The sequence below is a fragment of the Branchiostoma belcheri genome, unplaced genomic scaffold (genome assembly GCF_001625305.1).
Source record: "Branchiostoma belcheri isolate BF01 breed outbred unplaced genomic scaffold, Haploidv18h27 scaffold62, whole genome shotgun sequence".
NCBI lineage: Eukaryota > Metazoa > Chordata > Leptocardii > Amphioxiformes > Branchiostomatidae > Branchiostoma > Branchiostoma belcheri.
The window spans coordinates 349,676-368,975 of record NW_017804265.1 but is presented as its reverse complement, the minus strand read 5'-3'; the positions used below and the strand labels follow the sequence as shown (position 1 = coordinate 368,975).

Sequence of the window (19,300 nt, the reverse complement as noted above, 5' to 3'; positions counted from 1 at the left end):
ATGTGTTGGACATAAAGGAACTTTTTATTTGTCAGTTTAGGCTGTTACACACAGCCAGGGCAGCCCAACTAGCCAAATAAAGGCTTGCCCTGCTAACAAGACAAAACAAGACAAGACTATAACTTGCCCTGCTGACAAGACAAGACAGGACAAGACAGGACAAGACAGGACAAGACAGGACAGGACAGGACAGCACAGGACAAGAAAAAAGATCTTGTAGAAATTAACTCTTTTCCTTTGATCGGCTCAGCATTGTCCCGAAAGTAAAATTTCAATATTGAATGTTCTGAAGTGAGGATAGTATGTATGACAACAACAAAAAAATGAAGTATAACTTGAAGTCAACTTTATTGGCTTACTAGTATGTGTAATATTGAGGTAAGATGTATCAATGAAAGTACAAGTGGCAGTACTAGCTATAGTAACATGGCCTGTAGTCTAGTTATGTCAATCAGCTGAAAAGTGCAGGTTTTCTTTTCCCCCCAGGGGATCTTCAGTCAGAGATAATCATGTTCATGAGTTAATTGGGTGGAACTGTCCAGCAGGGCTCAGGTTATTATATTCTGAACATAGCTGATGAGACAGGCAGTAGACAGTCCTGCCAATTCATCTGGTAAAATTAGTCTCAACAAAAGTTCCAATGCTGTCTCCCAGTATCAATGTATCTACCTAGCTAGTGCATGTACATGTAGTGCAGTCAATGTTCTAGCCACTTAGTATATAAATATATACTAGTAATTAGTTGAAACAACACTATCCCAATGTATAATTTCTCGACATTCATATGGAGTAAAAATTGCTGAAATTATGACGAGAAACGGTTACCATTCCTGGTATGGTCCTGTGCTGATTTTTGGGGTACCAGTACTACTACCCAGAAAATAAAGGACTATTCTTGGTGCTTCTTTCTGTGCTGTTTTAAACTACTGAAATACGAAATACTGACGCAAATGTGGGGCAGTATAATATCAATATCATACAGGTTGCCTTGTTCATAATATTTCCAGTTTTGCTGGCCTCAAATTGCTTTGGATGTCTTTAATCCATGAGCCATTCACCTCCCAGCAAGTATGTCTAATGTGAGCCAGGTGATCTGGCCATAAGTAGGGCTGAGGTGAGCTTGTGTCGGATTGGACCAGGAGAGATCACCAAGACAAGCATGTGTCCAATCAAGTCTCCCATCCCCTCCCCTCAGAGGGTCAGCAGAGTCCAGAAGTCGGGAGAAATGGTCAAGAAATGTGATCTGCGGAGTTGGCACGAGTCTGGCTGAGTTGGTAGGGTCCTGATTGATCGAGGGAATGTGAGCCTCAGTACTGATGGAGGTAGTGATAATGCCTGTTGGTATAAATACTGTGTCCATGCCAGCAGGCTGGGCTTGTGGTGTGGGGATCCACACGCGATGCAGAGGGAAGTCTCCGTGTCGGAGCAGGTGGCGCGAGCCGCCATGTTCCACTGGTCGCCCTGGCAGCGTAGCGTACCGCCGATTTCTGCGGGACGGGCGGGTTTCCACGCGTACTCCATGCACTGGGGCTCCCCGCAGGCCGAGTATGCTGTACAGTGCTGGGAGAGTTTCTCAACCACCACTAACTTTCCTGCCGTCAGGACCACGCACCAACTGACTAACGTAAACCAGCTGATGAGGAGAGAGGACAGCATTCTGTCAGAAAACTCTACTGGTACCAACTGGGAAACTTGTCTTAACTTCTCACAACCTCAGTAAGTCAGCAGACTATAAAATCGACATTTATCCAAAACTCTGAAGTTTCACACTCAATGTATTATGATATGTAAGTAAGTTCTCTCTAAGTAAGTTCAAATTCTCTCCCAAAGGCTCTTTGCAAGTACCGGTAGCATCAGGCTAGAACCATAAAGTTTATATGTCAAAATCTATCCCAAACTTAAATTAAGTATGCTATGTCTATCCTCTTCAAGACTATCCAAGGCATTACATACTTTTTTGGTCCCCTGGGTAGTTAGCTTAGGCAGATTTGAGAGTGTATATGTGGGTGTGTCATGTTTGTAATATGTAATTTGTATGTGTATACATAAATGAATATGTGTACTATTTGTGTCAATGACTCATCATGACAGTTTGTTGATGTATGTATGTGTACCTTCGTTCTATGATGTGTTTTGTGTATGGTGATGCTATAATATAACCTATTGTAAAAACCGAAAGGGGCGAGCAGGTCGATTCCCGGCATGGGAACCACTGTAAAAACCGAAAGGGGCGAGCAGGTCACAACCGGGAATCGAACCCGAGTTGTCCGCTTGGCGGTCACCAACGCTAACCACTACACTAAAAGGTCGCACGACCATTTAGCATGGTCAGTTAGCACTGTTACACTATTATCATTATACAAAATGTACTTGTAGACTTCAAAACAAAATGATCTACTAGCAAGGCCAGTAGTGATTCTGTTATAAGACTTGTATATTTGTCCTTCCATAAACTTGAACCTGGCTACCTGTCATGGAAGTCTGACACTTGTTTTCTGTCCTACAGTATTGAGTGCAAGCCAGAGAAGTGGACAGGCCTCCCCAGGTTAGTATATATATGTATAATAATAATATTATAAACGTATATACACATGTATATGGTTGTTGTTCTGCCAATTCAGCTATTAATGGGGGGGGGGGAGCTGACAACGCTCTATGGTAAATTTTGAGAGCTGGCTACGTATTATGCTGAATTTAGGAAACCTCTCGATTACGCTTTACGATAAATTTCAAGTGGGTGGCTACAACGCATTTCATGGAATTAAAATGGCAAATACACTCTATGCAAAATGTGCCAATTACGCTCTATGTTGAATTAGAGTGATCTGTCTACGCTCGAGCTCTATGTGGAATTAAAATGGCAGATTCGGAAAATAAGCCAGCAGTGCTCAGGGGTCAAATTTGATTCAAATTTAACTCAATTTTGTTCCGATTTGCATACTAGTAGAAAGGTAGACGTGGCCTAAATCTGTTCAGACTGCTCCTGGACGTGGTCAGCTGGTGTTTGGGAACAAATTTTGGGGGAAGGTCGTGAAAATGTGACTGTGGCTTCAGTAACAGACTTTCCACATGTGACAGACGACTGTTTTGAGTCTGGGTAATCCCAGGATTCTGTAGGATCTCGGCTCTGGCAAGTTTTAGTGTCAACAAGTTGGATGAAAACTAAACAAGAGCAAGCTCATGTTCAACAACACTGTAACACAATCCCTCACTTGGTTTTCTGTGAACTATGAACTAGTGCAGATATTATGTAAGATTTTTGCACCAAAACTGTAGATATAAATAATTGAAAATTTCTCATCTAGATAATAGTGTCATTTTTAATAACTTTCAACATATTAGCATTGTTATTTTGCTTTCACTGCATCACGATAATAAGTTATGCCAGGCCTTCTGTATTTTTAGGAGGCTCCTAAAAATAATGTAAACAAACAGTGATTTTTATTTGGGTATCTACTGTAGCTAAATCCAAGAAGTTTTTGCTGTGCAACGATGTTCTTCTTTTACTTCCCAAAATGCATTCTGAACACAGGTAGGCTTATAGCACAAAAAAATGTGTAAAACAACAATGTTTAGAGTAGTGAAAAATCTTTAAACATGCCTAGATATAGAATATCCATCACAAAGTGAACATAGCCTGTAGCCACTTGTCACCCAGCAGTGTGGGATTCTGAGCTTCAACATCTTGATCTGATTTGAGCAGGAGAAATGAGAGTAGCTGCTATTTTCGGGGACTCTGGTATTTGGCCCAGGGGTGGATGGCAAAGGTGAGACTGTCCAGCTCCCAGAGTCTCATGCTATCCCTTTGTCAGGATAATCAGGAGCACTGCTCAGGTTACCTACAGTCAAGGAAATTAAAGCCAAACACACCGGAGCTCAATGCCAAACTTAAGTTTTACTCCCATTCCTGTTTCAAAGTTTATTTTATTTGCACTTCAGAGGTGATGACAGAGGGCCTGCAAGGGGGGGTAGTGATTACGAATTATGCAAAATTTTCGCCGCCTATTACGAATTACGTTAAAGTCTCAGAGCTGATTACGACTTTACGATTTGCGGCTAATGTCCAATTACAAATTACGTTGCTTTTTGCGGAGGCTGCCTACGAATTACGAAGTCAAAAACGGCCTGATTACGCCTTATGAAAAAGGGCTTGCAGGCCCTCATGACAGTCAGTCTCCTGGATCCTTGTCATCTTGCCAGTCCATACAACTAATGAAAATATACACGAGAAACTTAACATTAAATGCAAAGCAAATGCAGAATGTTTACCTTCACATATGGTCTGCTCTGTTAATTCTTACTGAAACACATTCATATACTATATGGTCAGACAGGAGTTTAAATCCCTCCTGCTATAAAATTGCAACATGATGTAACCCAACACTAGTTACCATGGTGACAGACACCTGGTTCAGGTCATTGACCTTATTGGTTTGGAGAAGAAGAAGAAACAGAGCAAAAACATTATGACAGACAGACACCCACACCCACACAAACACACCAAAAACAATACCTCCATTTTTCATGGAGGTAACAATATGTTTTCCTTGGGTAAACATAATAAAGTTCTGCACTGTCTCCCAGTTGCAGATACACCAGTGATGGTGGTGTTCAGCCCCTCCCCAGTATGGAGACTGTGGCAGGCAGTCCGTCCACGGAGGTGGTTCTACTGGAGGGTCCAGCTGTGATGGAGGACAGCACCAAACCACTGGACTCTCCTGGCAGGGCTGTGGACGCTCAGACAACCAAGAACCAAGGTAGGGCTTAAAACACATTTTTCTATATACTAGTACATGCAGGGCTCGAAATTCATTTTTGGGAATAGGTGCACTGGTGCACCCAACCTAAAAAATTGGGTGCTCAAAAAGTTTAGTATTAGGTGTAATAATTGTTTTGTATGTTTGCAGGCAAACATGTTGGTGAGCCAGACCAGGTGGTAATAGACAGTCCTGTGGTAGAAGAAGCAACAGAAGGTACAGTACATGTACATTGTACTTGTATACTCAGTATAGCTGTAGAACTGTTTACAGTTGAAACTTTTGTTCCAACACAAAGAACGGTCTTCCTCAGTAGACTGACCCAGTGAGACTTGTCACGTGGCTTCTCTAAAGTGTGACGTCAACAGTGAAGGGTGATGGGCCCTGATGTGAATAGCCTCTTTCACCCCTCTCAGGAAATCTTGTTCAGTGTCCAGTCACACTCGGTCACTCTACCTCTACATTTTGTCTGACAGTTTTGGGAAACCAGCATGAAGTTCCTCTTTAACTTGACTTTATTGGGATCCACATTTAGCATACATGTACAAGACAGTGGATACCAGCATTCTTCCAGTGGTCCATAAAGTTCTTCTTAATCTTTGTTGTCTGCTCCAGTTGTGACGACCAGCTCCATAGTGGAGGTGCAGGCTCTGTCAGAACAGATCCCGGATCACAACAACTCCCAGCAGCACAACAACGGAAACCACCGCAGGAAACAGCAGAACCCTCGGGCTGCCAAATATCAGCTGCAGAACCCTGCAGGCACAGAGAACATACAGCAGGGCCTGCACTGGGCTGCAGTGGAAACACAGTAAGTTAAAGAAAATTATCTGTACTTTAATACAAGAACTGTCTACTTATTTAGATCATTAGAGTTAAAACTTTTATTGCAATACAAGAAAGTTGCTCTCACATAGGGCTTTCAACCGGTCACTCTAGTCTTCCTCAGTAGACTGACGCAGTGAGACTTGTCACGTGACTTCTCTGAAGTGTGACGTCAACACCGGATTCAGAGAAGCTACATGTCAAGTCTCACTGGGTTAGTTTACTGAGGAAGACCAGAGTGACTGGTACCAGTTGAAAGCTTTAGGTGTTGGAACAAAAGTTTAAACTTTTCCCCTGTAAAATATACAAACAAACAACTTCCCCCAATTGAAATAAACAAACAAATAAACATATTTCCAGGGTGCTGTCTCCAGCCAGCATGATGCACCAGCTGTACATCGCAGTCCCCAACTCCTCGGACCCCATGGATGATGATGATGATATCGTGATGGTCAAACCTGCTGGTTCCCTCACGAAGAGGGAGAGAGACAAACTCAAGAAACGGGAGCTGAGATCCAACCCAATTTACAGGTTAGTTTATCTGACTATCATTCCTCAATAAAGCCAGGTTACCTTCGCAGAAGGAAAACATATGGTTTTTGCTCTGTTTCTTCTTCCTCTTCTTCTTCTCTAACCAATAAGGTCAATGACCTGAAACAGACGTCTGTCACCATGGTAACTAGTGTTGGGTTACATCATGTTGCAATTTTATAGTAGGAGGGATTTAGACTCCTGTCACCATATATATGAATGTATTGAGTAAGAATTAACAGAGCAGACCATATGTGAAGGTAAACATGCACTTGCTTTGCAAATGTTACCTGAAAAAGTCACAGCCTTGGATATGAAACCAACAGACAAACAAAGCTATATGCTTAACAACATTTCCTGTATCCATCTATTTTGCTGCAGAGAGAAGGAAAAGGAGAGAGCGAGGGAACGAATGAGGCTGAAGCGAGCTGATCCAAACTTCCGCGCCGTGGAACGGGAAAAGGACAGGAAACGGCGGCGACTCGCCAGACAAAGGAATGAACTCCTGAGGAGATTTGAACACAACAAGATCAGGACATTAAACGGCCTGGACCCTGCAGATCTACCTGTGTCTGTGACAACGTGTCAGGACAGTTCACCTGGACAGTACTAGTCATACCAGCATCTGCCTCCAGATGGATCTAGTTAAAGGAGTACGTTGGCAGAACGTACTGCACCTGTGCGAAACCAGTAATGTATTGTGCATAGCACTTTGGCAGAATGTCTCATATAAGGTCATATTCATGTATATAACTTATAAGGTTAACATCCCGTCTGTAGTTTCCAAATGATGTGTCGAAAAAGATATCATCTGCAACATGCAAAATTCTGATGCAACGTTGACCAAACATTCAACAAAAACCGTGAAAAATCAGGGTTTCATGCAGGTGCAGGCAAGTTCTGCTGACGTGATATTTAAGGGCATCCAATGCAATTTCAGGACAGCACAACAGAAAATATTCAGGACAAGAAAATCTGTCTTATTTCCCAAAACAAGCTATGTGAGGAGTCTCTTTTGTCAAGTAGTGCATCTCTTGTCTCCAATTTTCTATATAGGTTTGTTATGTGTCTGTTATATCTTGACCTGTACTAGCCCGTCGTGGCATGAACGTACAATAAAGGTATTTCATTTATTTTTTAGGTACCACCCAAAAAAAGCTAGAACCAGGCAATGACACAAAACAAACAACAGTTTTCCATCTGCAACATTACATTTCTGCCTCACGAATATCAGTATGCTATGGGATAGGGTTGATTCAACTTACCAGAAGATTGGCTTTGAAAATCCAGTTTTGCCACCCAAAAATTGTCTTAGATGCCTTTAACAGTATGTTATGTGTTAGTAGTCGGAATGTGCAACAAACAATTTGTAGATCTATAGATCTACAGATATGATAATGCTGACACTCGGCCGATTAAATGCTGTATATAATACAGATCAAGTATTTATTATTTTTCATAGAAAAATGCCAACAATTTGGCATAAAGTAAGCTGTTTACGACATGTCTTGTTTATTATATGAACAGATTTATTTTTGAGACTTCCAACGATGTGATGATAAAATATTCTTGTATCTTCTTTAATCAAATTTGCTTTCAAAGTTTAAGATTAGGATAGACCAGAAGTTTTCTAAGGTAATACATGGAAAGTTGAAAAGTAAAAGGGGAATACATTATTTTTAAATAATTGTCATTGGTCATTGTAAAAAACCAATGACAAGTTTATAGGTATACAGACTGTGATCTTAAATAATTGTAGATAGTAAATACCACTGAATATCTTTAGGGCCTTCCTTTGTAATATAATATGTTTAAGCAGATTATCACTGGTCTAGAGACTAGTAGAGAGTGAGGTCCGTACAAAAAAATATTTTCAGTTTTGTCCCATATGTCCCAGGGCAAACTTCAAAGAATAGTGGTATCATTTGAACATTCCAGATTTCACAGGTTATATGCAGCATACTTAAGAGCCCCTAAGTAGATGTCACTAACATACTACATGTAGTAACATATTATTAAGTGATGACACATGGAAACAATGTGTGCCCGATCTGCTCTATCAATGTAAATTTCATTAAAAAAACTCCCTCCTTTCTGGACAGCTTTGTTCCTTTTGGCAGTCTGATGTTTTTATACAGGAAGTTTTCAAATTATTCATCATATTACAATTTGTTTAACAAGAGGTGATGTTTCAATAGCCGTCAGTCTTTTTCATCAGGGTAACATGTATGACTGGTTCACTGTGCACTGTGAATCACCACTGTGAATAAAGAACTTTGATTAATTTGGTTTTGTTGGTCACATTTGCTTCTGTGTTTAAAAGAGAGTAATGATGTTTAAAAAAGTCAAGACATACTCTGCATTATTAATCAGGAAAATGTGTATTTAATTAGTGTTAAATGATAGGGCCTTTATGTACTTTGTTTATGTCACTTGGGTGGGAATTAAACTAAGGATTGGTATTATGTAGTAATAGGTGTTAATTATGCAAATAATGACTTCATTTACACAATAAATGGAAAACCACTATTTAGGACGAAAACAAAAGTTTGAACTCAAGGCATATTTGCACAATCAATGAGAAGCATTGATAATTCGTTAGTCGTAACGGATTTGATGAACATCATTTAGTGAAGGTATGAGATCGTGGAACTCTACAGACGGGCGGGTGCCTACGGATTTCGCCTTTGTGAATGGACATACGGGGATCTAAAGCTATAAAGAAGAAAGTAGAAGAGACAAATAGTTTGTCAGATTCCAGTTTCCGATCCTTGACTGCCCAGAGATCGTTACAAATGTACGCTACTTCACACTACCCTACTGCTGACATTCGGCCCATTCGCAGTTTGCAGACACATTGCAGTAAGGGACTGTACGTTTCACACGGGGGGAGGGACGTGGGGTCATTTTACGAGCTGTCGAAAGTGCTCTTACTAGCATTTCGGTGAAAAAACTTATAAAATACCGAGTATTATGCTAAAATAATGTGTAAAACATGTAAAGTGGCCCGACAGACCAAGGAATACCATTTAGTTGCGGAAGATCTTCCCGAACAAGCAGCAATGATTCTCCCCGCCGTTTGTATATTGTCCTCTTGAGTGAGTGTAGGTCGACGTGCCACGATGGTCAGGGTTTCTTTCATTCTTTTCACAAACTATTGATCGCCAAAAGCACGCTTGTGGATTTTGGAGTACCGTGCCACCATGTCGAGGACCAGTGGAAGGGTTCTTGTCTGCGGGTTGGGCTTACTTTGTTTGCTGGAAGCAACAGTTGTGGCGACGGGGCAAAATACCACCACAGCTACCCCCACTACCTTCAACTACAGGGACAGCCAAAACCCGTGCAAGAAAAGAGCAAAATGCGAACGTTTGGAGTACTCTTCTTGCCTGGGAACAAGTCTTTCGTATCATTTTACCTCAACAACTCTTGCCAACGATTCTACGAACCAAGCTGAAGCCCACGGGAAGCTGGTGCTTTGGACAGGTAGGAAAACTCGGGCTTTTTTCTCTGTAAACTTACAGACCAACATGGCGACTTGCCATAAAATTTGTGGATTGTGTCCCCCAACTTCGATACATTTTGTGAGGAAAAGAAGTCATCTCCACCGCAACTACACCATAAATTTCATTGATCATAGGTTTTAGAAAAAAGTTTGACACGGATTGTGGTGCTAGAGTGTAAAAGGGGGGGTTTTTATAGAGATGAAAGTTTTACTCTACTCTACTCTTAGGTTGTGTGGAGAAATTCGGAGTAGGGCAAGATGGCGGCTGTTGGTGTTCTGTGCCCAGCAGGCGAGTCACACCAAGCAGATGTTGGTGTTAGGTTTCACACCACCACAAAACCGCTGCAACCCAGGGAAATAACTTTATAACTTTGCACAACAATTGTACAGGGTGCAAAGTATGGCATCTACTTGTACATACATACAATTTTATGAGGCTACTACCCTACCTACTAGACTAGTTTTATAGTGTGTGACTCATATGGCATGGGAATAAGCTTGTCACAATCATTTTAAAGGAATTTCTAACATCTAGACACTCTATGTGTACCAAGTAGGGTTGCCACATGGCAATATATATGTTCTTAAAATTTGTTATTAGTATCAGCATCCCAAATTTACTTCCTACCATGCATTTGACAGTTCTTTTTAATTTTCAGAGCACAGGAAAACATGAACAGTATACCCCACCCCTTCAGAAGTAAAAAAAGACAACACTCAAAACATGATGACTCAATGTTACAGTTTTCTTTTTGCAGCACATTGATAATTAAAAAAAAAAACACCTCTGCATGTCTGTGTATTGGTTACTGCAGATTATAACTTTGCATAAACTCTTAGTCATGGTCACTGGAAAGAAAAATAACCTGTTTACAAAAGATGTAACATTATACAGTCAAGGGTCATGTTTTTCTGGCATTTAAAAATGAAAAAAACGATCAGTAGCTGTTGCATGCCTTACTGTTTACAATACTACTAAGGAAAGTGTAGCCGTGTTTTGTGTGATTAGCGCTCTATAGGTTTACAATTCACTTTGTTCAAACATTTCAATTGCCTCTTGCAAATATTTGCCAAGTGCCAATAGATCGGCACCCAGGATTGTTCACGTCAGTGGTGGTATTTGTAATGGTCTACAGGTACAGGTAGTGTAAGTGAAGTTTGGAAACTTGGCTGGTAGATAGCAAATATTATGGATGTCACACAATGCAAACCTGCCTATTTCTGTGCTCACTGTGCTCTTTTGAACATTATAAAAAAATTCCAGCTTTCTTTCCAAGTTTCTTGCCATTATGATTGAAATGTGTTGTGAAAATTGTTGTATTTTGAGCTCGAATTACCCCTTTAGTTCACCACTTTGTGCAAGTGAAATTCAATGAAGGGATGCAAATAATTTTGACTTGCACTGGTCAGCACAAGTAGCTTTACAGAATCACAGTGTATTGTAACCACTAGAAATATCCAAAAATGTTTGGATATTAACTGCAGAAAGTATTTCCGAATTGCAGAACAAAATTGTGACATTCTGCAATATTGCAGAACACTGAAAAAAAGTATTTCTACTATTGAGCGAGATTTGAACCTTGGCTTGTATTTTGCTTCCTGCTGTGCAGGCCTGAGGAACGTCCCTCGCTGTTGGGAGGTTATCCAGCCTCTCCTATGCTCCGTCTACATGCCTAAATGTGAGAACGGCTACGTGGAGTTGCCCAGTTACGAGATGTGTGCCATCACACGAGGGCCGTGTAAGATAGTGGAGGAAGAACAGGGCTGGCCAGCCTTCTTACAGTGTCAGGATAGAAACCAGTTCATCAGTGGATGTGAGGTGGGTGGGAAGTGCCTGTAATGTGAAGTTAGTAGCCATTCATAATCACGTTGTAACTTCAAACAAGCGTATTGATAGAATAATTCATGGTTCATTCATGGCAACATCAGACAAATATGCAACTGAGTGGTTCTCTAATCTGTACATGTGTCATTGAAATTCTTCTCATTTTGCTGTTATTATGTAGAACACTTGAACAGGAAAATATTCAAATATCTTTTAGTATGTCTGATCTTGTTGATACTGAATCATGTTTTTTTGTAAATATGTATCAGATATTTTTACCGTACGAGAATCATGTAGGTTTTAAAGTTCTGCTTTTGTAAAATGGTACGTTGTAAAATAAGGATGCAGTGATTTCATTTTATTTTCAATAAACTTCAACTATTATGATCCCATTTTCTAGAATGAAGTGAAGAATATGAAGTTCAACGGAACGGGAGGTTGTGAAAGACCCTTAGTGGAGACAGACAACGAGAAAAGCTTCTACAAAGGTGTGGACGGCTGTGGCATCCAGTGTCAAAATCCACTCTTCACAGACGCTGAACACGAGCGCATACACAAGTTCATCGCTGGGTTTGGAGCTGTGACTGTTGTCTTCACGTTTTTCACTTTGGTGAGTGGTCAGAACTATTTCTGAAATGTCATTTGACACATTTTCAGTTGTTTTCATTTTCAATTTCTTCTTCAGTAAATCAGGTGAAATATTTGTCCACAAGCAAACAGTTTAAGTTCATTTGTTGGAGCATTTAAAAAAAAAAAAAAAACTTTACAAGAAACGGAAAATCATTACATACATACCGACCCTAGGTTTTTGTTTCAGGACTGAATGGAAACACAACATTAATTTGTCCAGGCTTTACTTGGTATATTGACAATGTGTAAATTTATTTTGAGATTTCTAATATCTGAATGTTCAATCCCGCTTCCAAAAGGCTACATTCTTGGTGGACTGGAAGAATTCTAGTCGGTACCCTGCCCTCATCCTGTTCTACATCAACGGCTGTTTCTTCGTGGGCAGTATCGGTTGGCTAGCCCAGTTCAGCGAGGGAGCACGGGACGACATCGTCTGTCGGTCAGACGGAACCATGAGAATTGCAGAACCTAGGTACACATATGTCAATCGTCTGTTATACCTCGGCTTTTGTTATTATGTTTACCGAAGGAAAACATATTCTCCAAACAATGACCTCTGACTTGGTCAATGACCTGAACCAGACCGTCTCTCACCATGGTAACTAGTGTTGGGTTACATAATGTTGCAATTTTATAGTAGGAGGGATTTATGCTCCTGTCTGACCATATATATATATGAATGTGTTTGAGTAAGAATTAACAGATTAGACCACATGTAAAGGTAAACAACATGCATTTGCTATGGAAACGTAACCTTTCTAGTTACAGTATTGTTTGTATAGTGAGTACTAATTTTCTTCTCTCGTTGCAGTGATGGGCAGAACCTGTCGTGTGTGGTGGTGTTCTTCCTGGTGTATTACTTCATGATGGCGGGAGTGACGTGGTTTGTGATGCTGGCGTTTGCCTGGCACAAGTCTTTCCGAGCGCTGGGTTCGTGTAAGGATGCCCTGAGCGGGAAGACGTCCTACTTCCACCTCATCTCCTGGAGCGTACCACTGGTGCTGTCTGTCATGATCATAGCCATGAGACAGGTGGGTGATAGCTCATGATGCTATTCTAAACCCACTTCCATTTTGTGCAAATTTTAAGGGGAAAAAGTCCCCACAGACCCATATCAAAAGATTTTGCAATGCTGTATCTTCTTCTTTTATACTGCGAAGCCCAATAATTTTTGGATTATTAGCAGTTGCACATACATAACTTAGTTACTAGTAAAGTGACTTAGTCTAGTACAAATAAACAAAGTGAAATAAAGGTAAAGGCACTAAGGAACATAGGTAACTGATTCTGTGTGTGCAAAAGACTTGACAAGTGAATTTAGTGTGTTAATGTTTACATAATATACAAGGATGTAGGTTACTTTGTAGATTTGTATGTATTCTTTCTAATATATCACCAACTCTCTCCAAACACTTTACTCTGAGTCTCTGATTGTAAAGATGCCAGCCTGTGTATTTACCAGTAGAGGTTGTGTTAAGTTTTTCTGATGTTCCTGTTATATTTGTCAGGTTGACGGTGACTCTCTGAGCGGTATCTGTTTTGTGGGTTACCAGAACCATGAGTACAGGGCAGGATTCCTGCTGGCTCCAGTAGCCCTGGTGTTAGCCAGTGGGCTCTGGTTCCTCGGAAATGGTAGGACTGCTTTGTTTTTACATGTACAATTTGATGTACTGTGCGAGCCAACTTTGTTACCCTGTATCAGTACAGGAATCCTTTTTTCTGCATACCTTCACTCATGCAGGCTCAATCCCTGTGATATAAAAATTATCCACTTATTGGTTGGAAGCAGATTGATATGATATGATACTGACTGCAATAACTACATACTGGACAATGCTCATTAATGTTTGAAACTTTCATTTGAACCTATTTTATGTAGTACCCGGTTTCCATACAATGTAGATTGATTTATTAGAACAATTAAGCGCATAGCATTCGATTAATAGTGGAATAATGTGCAGTCTAAAATTGTGAGAATTCGACAATTAATTGCAAAATTCCAGTTCAACTTGTAATACTGTTACATTGATTAGACATTTGCTGTTGACATCAGTAGGGTAATATAATACAAACTTACTGCCATTATGTAATTCTCTGTCTGACATGCTCAACATGTGGGATCTCAGCTGTGGTAGGTTTGATGTAGGTGTTTTCTGCTTGTATTTGTGGTTATTGTACAATTGTAGATTGGAATTTCTGCAGCAGAAAAGCTTTGTAACATCATGTAGCAAAAGTTGAAATTAAGAAGCTACTATAATGCCAAATATATGCCAAAATCAAATGCATGAATGACGTGATATTTCTCCCCCAGGAATGTTCACGCTGGTGAAGTTACAGATTGACAACCCAGACATCCTCAGTAGCAGGGCATCCACCAAGATCAAGGAGACCATTGTCAGACTAGGTAATAATAACACCACGGTCATCCTTTATTTCTAATCATTACCAAAAACTGCAGGTTTCAAGTTCAGGTAGCAATATAGAAGCAATATAGAACTGGTAAAAAATTATTTCTGTCTGAAAACCATGTTAAACCTGTGACACTTTCAAGTTTGCACTGTATGAAACAACTTTTTTTTTTTAAATCTTTCTTGTTTCACTTTCAGGTATTTTTGCGTTTCTTGCCCTGGGGTTTGTGTTCATCACCTTTGCCTGCCATGTGTACGAGTTCTCCAACCATGCAGAATGGGAGCAGAGCTTCCGAGATTTCATCAGGTAAGGTCCAGAAGTCCAAAAGTCAGAAGTTCTAATACAGTACCATAACAAGCTGCTAGGGAGCCCAAATTCTAGTCATTTCAAGGTCTCATCAAGACTTATCCACCTACCAAGTTTCATGACGATCCATCCATAGCTTCTTGAGTTATCGTGCTAAACCACATATACAAACACACAAGCAAACAGTACCAAAAACATAACCTTCGCAAAGGTAATAAGAATCTACATGCACATGTATGTACACATCAAGCCTATGCCCAGTATGTAACCTGCTCTCCTATTGGTCAGGTGTGAGGCTAACGTGACTGTGGCAGAACTGCTGTCCAATCAGCCGGTCCCTGAGTGCTCCATGAAGAGCCGCCCCAGCCTCATCATTATGGAGATTCACTTGTTTGCCTTCTTTGGTGCAGGTAAGAGACTTCATTTGGTTCGCATCATTCTAGGTGTTCCACATTCTGTATAATAAAAGTTTTTTCTGTTCAACATTTTGTACAGAAAGAGTTTTTTCTGTTTGACATTCTGTATAGAAAAAGTTTATTTTTCTGTTCAAGATTCTGTATAGAAAATTTTTTTTTTGAGCATTTGTTCTGGGTTTGAAATGAACATGAATTAAAGGGGACATGAACAACGTGTTTGAAACATGGAGATGTGACTGAGATGCGCCCATGTATTTGACTACAGGTATTACAATGAGCACCTGGGTCTGGACCAAATCCACCATTGCAACTTGGAAGAGATTCTGGAAGAGGTAAGTACCTACAGATATTTATATTTACCGAAGGAAAACATATTGTTTTTGCTCTGATTCCTCTTCTTCTTCTCCAAACCAATAAGGTCAATGACCTAAACCAGACGTCTGTCACCATGGTAACTGGTGTTGGGTTACATCATGTTGTACATCTTGTTTACAGCAGGAAGGATTTAGACTCCTGTCTGACCATATACATATATGAATGTGTTTGAGTAGGAATTAACAGCAGACCATGTGCCAAAGTAAACATTGGCATTCTAGTATTATGAATGTGTAATGTTTCCATGTTTGTCCCTTTAGAATCACAGGTAAAGCAGGAGACGAGCCCAGAAGGTTACATAAGACCAGGATGATTGCCAAAGCCTTCGCGCGGCGCAGAGAGCTACAGGACGGGGACCAGGCAGAACGACTGTCCTACAGCTTCCAGACGGTCTCACACGACGACCCTGTTGGTATGTACCAGACAGAAATAGCCATGCTTTTAAGTACATGTACCAGAGTTATAAACCAAGGATTGAGGTGTTCAAGAATTCATTCTTTCCTAGAACTATCGCAGAGTGGAACTCGCTGTCACCAAGTACAGTAGGGGCATTGCCATTAGATAGCTTTAAACAATGTCTGAGTTAAATGCCTAAGGGTTGGGTGTTACAAGTCGATCGGTGTAATGTAGCCAGCTCCCGCCGCGCCACATGCCTGTGAAGTTGGTGTGTTATGCCGAAGGGCGGTTATACCGGCTGTACAAGTTATACCTGCTATACAGGTAAACATTTACTATAACGTGTGTGGTAATTGATTGATTGATTGATTGATTGCTGTTATTTATTGATTGATTATTGCCATTAGGGATCAATCTGAACCTGGATAAGGAAGAAGACCAGGAGGAGCCGAGTGACTCCAATGAGAAGCCTCAGAACTTTGCCAAAGCCGTTCCCAAGCTGGTGGCTCGCCGAGGAGCCATCGTACCCAGGATGCCTCAGGCACTGGCAGGTAGGTCTGAGGGTACATGTACATTTATTTATTTATTAGGATATACCACATTGACATAACAGGTGACTGTCACCTCTAAATGTCAATCCTGAGACCAGACTGTAAGACACTCACACTGGGGAGTCCTCCTACTCTTTAATGTAATGATCTTTAACAGTCTGGATGTTTTAGTAGCCTTTTTTATCACATGCGTTGTTTTCTTGTTAGATTGTTGGAATAAGTCCAAGGTTCATACCAGGCTGTTTGAGCATAGGGGCCAAATAGTACCTATGCTGTGATTTGGACCCCCTATGCTATGATTTCCATTCATTGAAGTCCTGTCATGGTTGAAAATAAGGCCTGTTGTTTGCAGTTTTTGACAGTTTGTTGTTTGTGTTCCACAGACGGTGCCGGCGCCCAGACCACGGTAGTAGCAGACGTGGAGCCGGGCCAACAGAAACACCGGCTGGACCGCCTCAGCCGGCGCAAGCACCAGAAACGCCACCGCAAGTACCGACAGGAGGTCCAGGACGTCCGGGCGCGCCAGCCTTCACGGATCTCCGAGGCCGATCTGGAGGAAGTGGACGAGGACGGCATGCAGCCTCCCAACGTGCCAATCGACAACAGTGAAAAATCCCTGTCCTGCGACGAAGTGTCGGATTCCGGGCGCGCCACAGCCGTCACAAGAAGCAGGGAAGCTGCCATCCCAGAGGAAGAAGAAGAGGAAGGGACATCGTTTAACGAAACCTCAGAGGGAGCGTCCTACACCGAAGCCTCGGAAGAAACGTCCAATCGTGGTGTTACGCCGCCAAACAACTCCCAGTGCACCGAGTCCTCACCTGAAGTGGACAGCGACGAATTTGCCAGCGAGGAGTTAAACTTTACCGACCAGAGCGGCTCCACTAACAACGGAGAAGACGTGTTACCAGGCTGCATGGGGCACGCAGTTCTAACACAGCAAGCTGCACAACCTAGTGTGGTCTACAGAAGGCAGCCGGTTAATGCCTACTACAGCAACCCAGCATTCGTGTACCCTAGTGACCCTATTCCAATGGCGTATGGGTACGGCCACCCAGGGGTGGGAGCTTACCCGGGTAACCCTGTCCCAGACATGGACACGTATTCAGGTAGCACAGATATGGAGTACATGGGGAACCAAGGAGTCCCTATACCCCTCAACAACCTGACTGTTAGCAGCTTCTATGGGAACCAAGCCATGGAGAGCTACAACAACCAAGCCATAGACTCCTATCCCTCAGCAACTTCCCGGGAAGTTAACATATATAATGTGGAAAATGATACGTATATCACCTATCATAAATGATGCTGCACAGAACCAAAGTTTCGGAAAATTCAGAGCAGTATTATATCAGTAGTGGTTATGTCTGAATTCTGTGACCATTGATCGAGATTTGAACCTGGTTGCTAGTGGAGTTTTCTTCTTACAATCTGTAAGAACTCTCGCCTACTTACCTTTCAATTTCTATCAGATATCTTCCTCAGAGCTTCTGACTAGAGTACTGTTTCTTGCCGCAATATGTAGCCATAGGTAGAAACGGTACTCCAGTCTGAAGCTCTGAGGAAGGTGTCTGATAGACATTGAAACGTAAGCAGGTGAGAGGTTGTATAAAAAGAAAACTCCAATATCTTAAATGTTTTACCAACCAGATGAAATTATTTTCGTAACTTGGTTGCTGTTTTGACTGAAATGCTTATTACAATATGCCATAAGAGTTTGTAGCCGTTGCTTACATTCTTGCAGTGAAAGTTTATGGAGTGACAGTGGAACAAAGTACATTTACTGTGAATACATGTAAGTCTATTAGTATTACCTTTGATGAAAAAAACTGTGAAAATGCACTATTCTCAGGAAGGTGAAGACATATTTATTGTGGATCTGTACAGAAGTTTATTTAGTATACTTTTATGTATTGTGTAACCTTATACTTTTTTAGTAGAGCAAGAGGTTGTTGATAGACAATTTAAATGAATTTTATCTGAGTGGTTAGAAACTTTTAACTTTGTCATTTCCCCGTTAATTGTACTAATCTCGTATGTTTGTTGCATTAACAGGTTTTGCTGGTGATTCTTGACCACATTTCCAGTGTATTATGCTCCATAGAATTTTTTTTTCTAAACCGGTGGTAGAAAATTGAAGGACAATATAGGCCTGAAGAAGACTTAGATATAGCCAGTATTTGAGTTAGCCTGATGCAGTGCTATGCACAATGTAGTTGGTATGGTACTAAGTATGGAAATTGTAAAATATGGAGGATGGTACATTCCTAAACAATTGTTTTTGCCCATTTTTCAAAAGCACTCGGTAAATCCTGACCTGCCAGAATTTTCTTGTCTTTTTGCATGCCTTTTTGTATGCAGTGAAAAATACTGCTGAATTTCTGACTTGTCACCTTTTTCTGTGGATAGTAAGGTAAAGGAACGTGAATATTTACAGTAAAATGTTGGGTTCCCCTGCCTTTACAACTGTACAAGGAATGCCATGTACATGTACATTATATATATTTTGATGTATTCTGTATTTTATAGGTAAGCTTGCTCTAGGAGTGCGTACACATGCAGTTTAGTTTTAGCAATTTTATTCTTCAGGACTTTATTTTTTTCTACAGATCCATTTTTATTTTTACTCATTACAATGTCAGCTGTATTAATTAATACAAACACTGTTGCAGCAAAATTCATACTTAGAAAGTACCAGCCATTTTTGTACAGTATGTGTAAATACAAGCCTGGAAAACTGGAGGTATTGTCTTTGGTGTGTCTGTTTCCGTGTACATGTA

General features: G+C 40.9%; 2 protein-coding genes across 2 annotated transcripts; both read left to right on the top strand.

Moving 5' to 3' along the window:
- The first annotated feature begins 1,144 nt into the window (after positions 1–1,144).
- LOC109483148 lies at positions 1,145–6,841 on the top strand. The gene is made up of 6 exons (XM_019786148.1): positions 1,145–1,716; positions 4,585–4,757; positions 4,908–4,973; positions 5,373–5,568; positions 5,943–6,113; positions 6,495–6,841. The coding sequence occupies exons 1-6, from the start codon at positions 1,400–1,402 to the stop codon at positions 6,724–6,726; spliced, it is 1,155 nt and encodes a 384-aa protein (XP_019641707.1). The 5' UTR covers positions 1,145–1,399; the 3' UTR covers positions 6,727–6,841.
- Positions 6,842–9,136: 2,295 nt separating this feature from the next.
- LOC109483131 (smoothened homolog) lies at positions 9,137–19,262 on the top strand. The gene is made up of 13 exons (XM_019786127.1): positions 9,137–9,596; positions 11,226–11,434; positions 11,841–12,050; positions 12,370–12,542; positions 12,882–13,101; positions 13,579–13,702; positions 14,382–14,474; positions 14,677–14,785; positions 15,074–15,195; positions 15,467–15,533; positions 15,837–15,988; positions 16,380–16,523; positions 16,907–19,262. Exons 1-13 carry the CDS (start codon positions 9,317–9,319, stop codon positions 17,824–17,826), a joined length of 2,823 nt encoding a protein of 940 aa, XP_019641686.1. The 5' UTR covers positions 9,137–9,316; the 3' UTR covers positions 17,827–19,262.
- Positions 19,263–19,300: the final 38 nt, after the last annotated feature.

Bases quoted from the DNA above. Each gene is read 5' to 3' on its own strand.
- LOC109483148 (XM_019786148.1), top strand. From the start codon at position 1,400: ATGCAGAGGGAAGTCTCCGTGTCGGAGCAGGTGGCGCGAGCCGCCATG. The intron at 1,717-4,584 runs GTAAGTCAGCAG...ACTGTCTCCCAG, and splicing joins CTTAACTTCTCACAACCTCA to TTGCAGATACACCAGTGATG. The intron at 5,569-5,942 runs GTAAGTTAAAGA...ACATATTTCCAG, and splicing joins TGGGCTGCAGTGGAAACACA to GGTGCTGTCTCCAGCCAGCA.
- LOC109483131 (XM_019786127.1), top strand. From the start codon at position 9,317: ATGTCGAGGACCAGTGGAAGGGTTCTTGTCTGCGGGTTGGGCTTACTT. The intron at 9,597-11,225 runs GTAGGAAAACTC...CCTGCTGTGCAG, and splicing joins GAAGCTGGTGCTTTGGACAG to GCCTGAGGAACGTCCCTCGC. The intron at 16,524-16,906 runs GTAGGTCTGAGG...TGTGTTCCACAG, and splicing joins GATGCCTCAGGCACTGGCAG to ACGGTGCCGGCGCCCAGACC.